General features: G+C 42.3%; 1 protein-coding gene across 1 annotated transcript; it reads left to right on the top strand.

Annotated features, from left to right (window-relative positions):
• Positions 1-712: 712 nt before the first annotated feature.
• On the top strand, positions 713-925 carry VDBG_10099 (conserved hypothetical protein; the record flags this gene model as incomplete). Its single annotated transcript, XM_002999759.1, has 1 exon — positions 713-925. One exon carries the CDS (start codon positions 713-715, stop codon positions 923-925), a length of 213 nt encoding a protein of 70 aa, XP_002999805.1.
• Positions 926-1,490: the final 565 nt, after the last annotated feature.

The following is a 1,490-nucleotide window of genomic DNA, read 5'->3' as shown; positions in this document are numbered from 1 at the left end:
AATGCGACAACAAGAGTGGATTCATCTACTAACTTTAAAAACAGGATCCACTTATCAATCCTTAGAAGGACAGAGAGGTGCATTACCGAGCACTCCGAGAGGCCGAAGCCGAGGAGAGAGCCGTTGCGCGATCACCTGTCCCTGGCTCCTAAATGACTTAACCGATGATCTCTCGGGTGATGGGTCAGCCCGAAAGTGCTTCCTTGAGAATGGCGGGTCGGGTTCTCGCAATGTTTACTGACGCCCACCTCCCTACACAACCGTTTCAATTATGACCACGAAATTGATTTAAAAGCATTCAGAGTCGTCTGCACAAGGCATTATATCGGTAAGTAAAGAAAGAGAGACGGCTAAAGCGGACAAATACATGCGCCACATCCTGGGGTGATAACATCCAGTGTTTTGGAGTGTAGAGCGCGATCTGAAGATTCGCAATCCAAGATCCATGGTTGTAACATGGACGAATCAGGGAGCGTATAGAGATTTAATTGCGGCGTGAGACCATGCCGAGACTCAGTCACCGCTGCGAGCAATCCAAATATGCCAAGCATTATGAGTGCCAAGCATTATGCAACACGTCCCACAGCATGGTCGACATAAGTTATATAAGTACATGCGGGTGCCCTCACTCAAGAGCTAGATACGACTTACTAGCCCACCGATTCCCAGCCAGAATCTTCAGTCCATTCATATCACCCTTACGCAAGTCATCATGGTTTTCAAAGTCATCATCGTCGGAGGCAGCGTGGCAGGGCTGTCTTTGGCCAACATGTTAGAGGCTCTTGATATTGACTTCATCCTTCTTGAAGCACATAAGATCATTGCCCCCCAGCTTGGGGCCAGCATCGGCCTCCTTCCCAATGGTTTGCGGATTCTCGACCAGCTCGGCTGCTATGAAACCGTTAGGCACGAAGCAGGGATATAAAAGGGGCCCTCGGTAGAGTTTAATAACCCCTTTCCCTAGGTAGTGATTTCGAAATATCCTATTTCTATATCTATTCTTTTTAGTAACGTTTTAGTTCTTTTTTCCTAAGCTTACTTTAAAGATTATTTAGCTTATTATAGGTTTATAGGATGTAGATTCGTCTAGCTCGGCTCTTAATAGGAGCTTAGCTAGGTTTTCTTTCCTATACTTAATAGGAGCTTCTTCTTCGATTAGAGTAATATTATTTACGGGGAGCTCTATAGGAAGCCTTAGTTCTCGAAATCGCTTAAGGCCTTAGTAGAAGTCGATAGCTACGTAACGTTTAAGCTCTTAAAGAAATACTACTTTACTATTAGTAGAAATATCATTTACGATATAGCTTTAATTAAAGATTCAGTAGTCCGAGTATATAAGAAACTAAGACTAGATTATATCGTTATATTAGCTTAGAATATTATATTAGCCTTAGGTTATCCTAAGTATATATAAGTCTCTTCTATTATTCTTATTTATAATTTCCCTTCTTAAACTATACTAGACCTAATATATACTCCCTCCTAATATG

The sequence above is a fragment of the Verticillium alfalfae genome, genomic scaffold (genome assembly GCF_000150825.1).
Source record: "Verticillium alfalfae VaMs.102 supercont1.18 genomic scaffold, whole genome shotgun sequence".
Taxonomy (NCBI): domain Eukaryota; kingdom Fungi; phylum Ascomycota; class Sordariomycetes; order Glomerellales; family Plectosphaerellaceae; genus Verticillium; species Verticillium alfalfae.
Note: the sequence above shows the minus strand (reverse complement) of the source record. Positions and strands in the feature narration are given on the sequence as shown.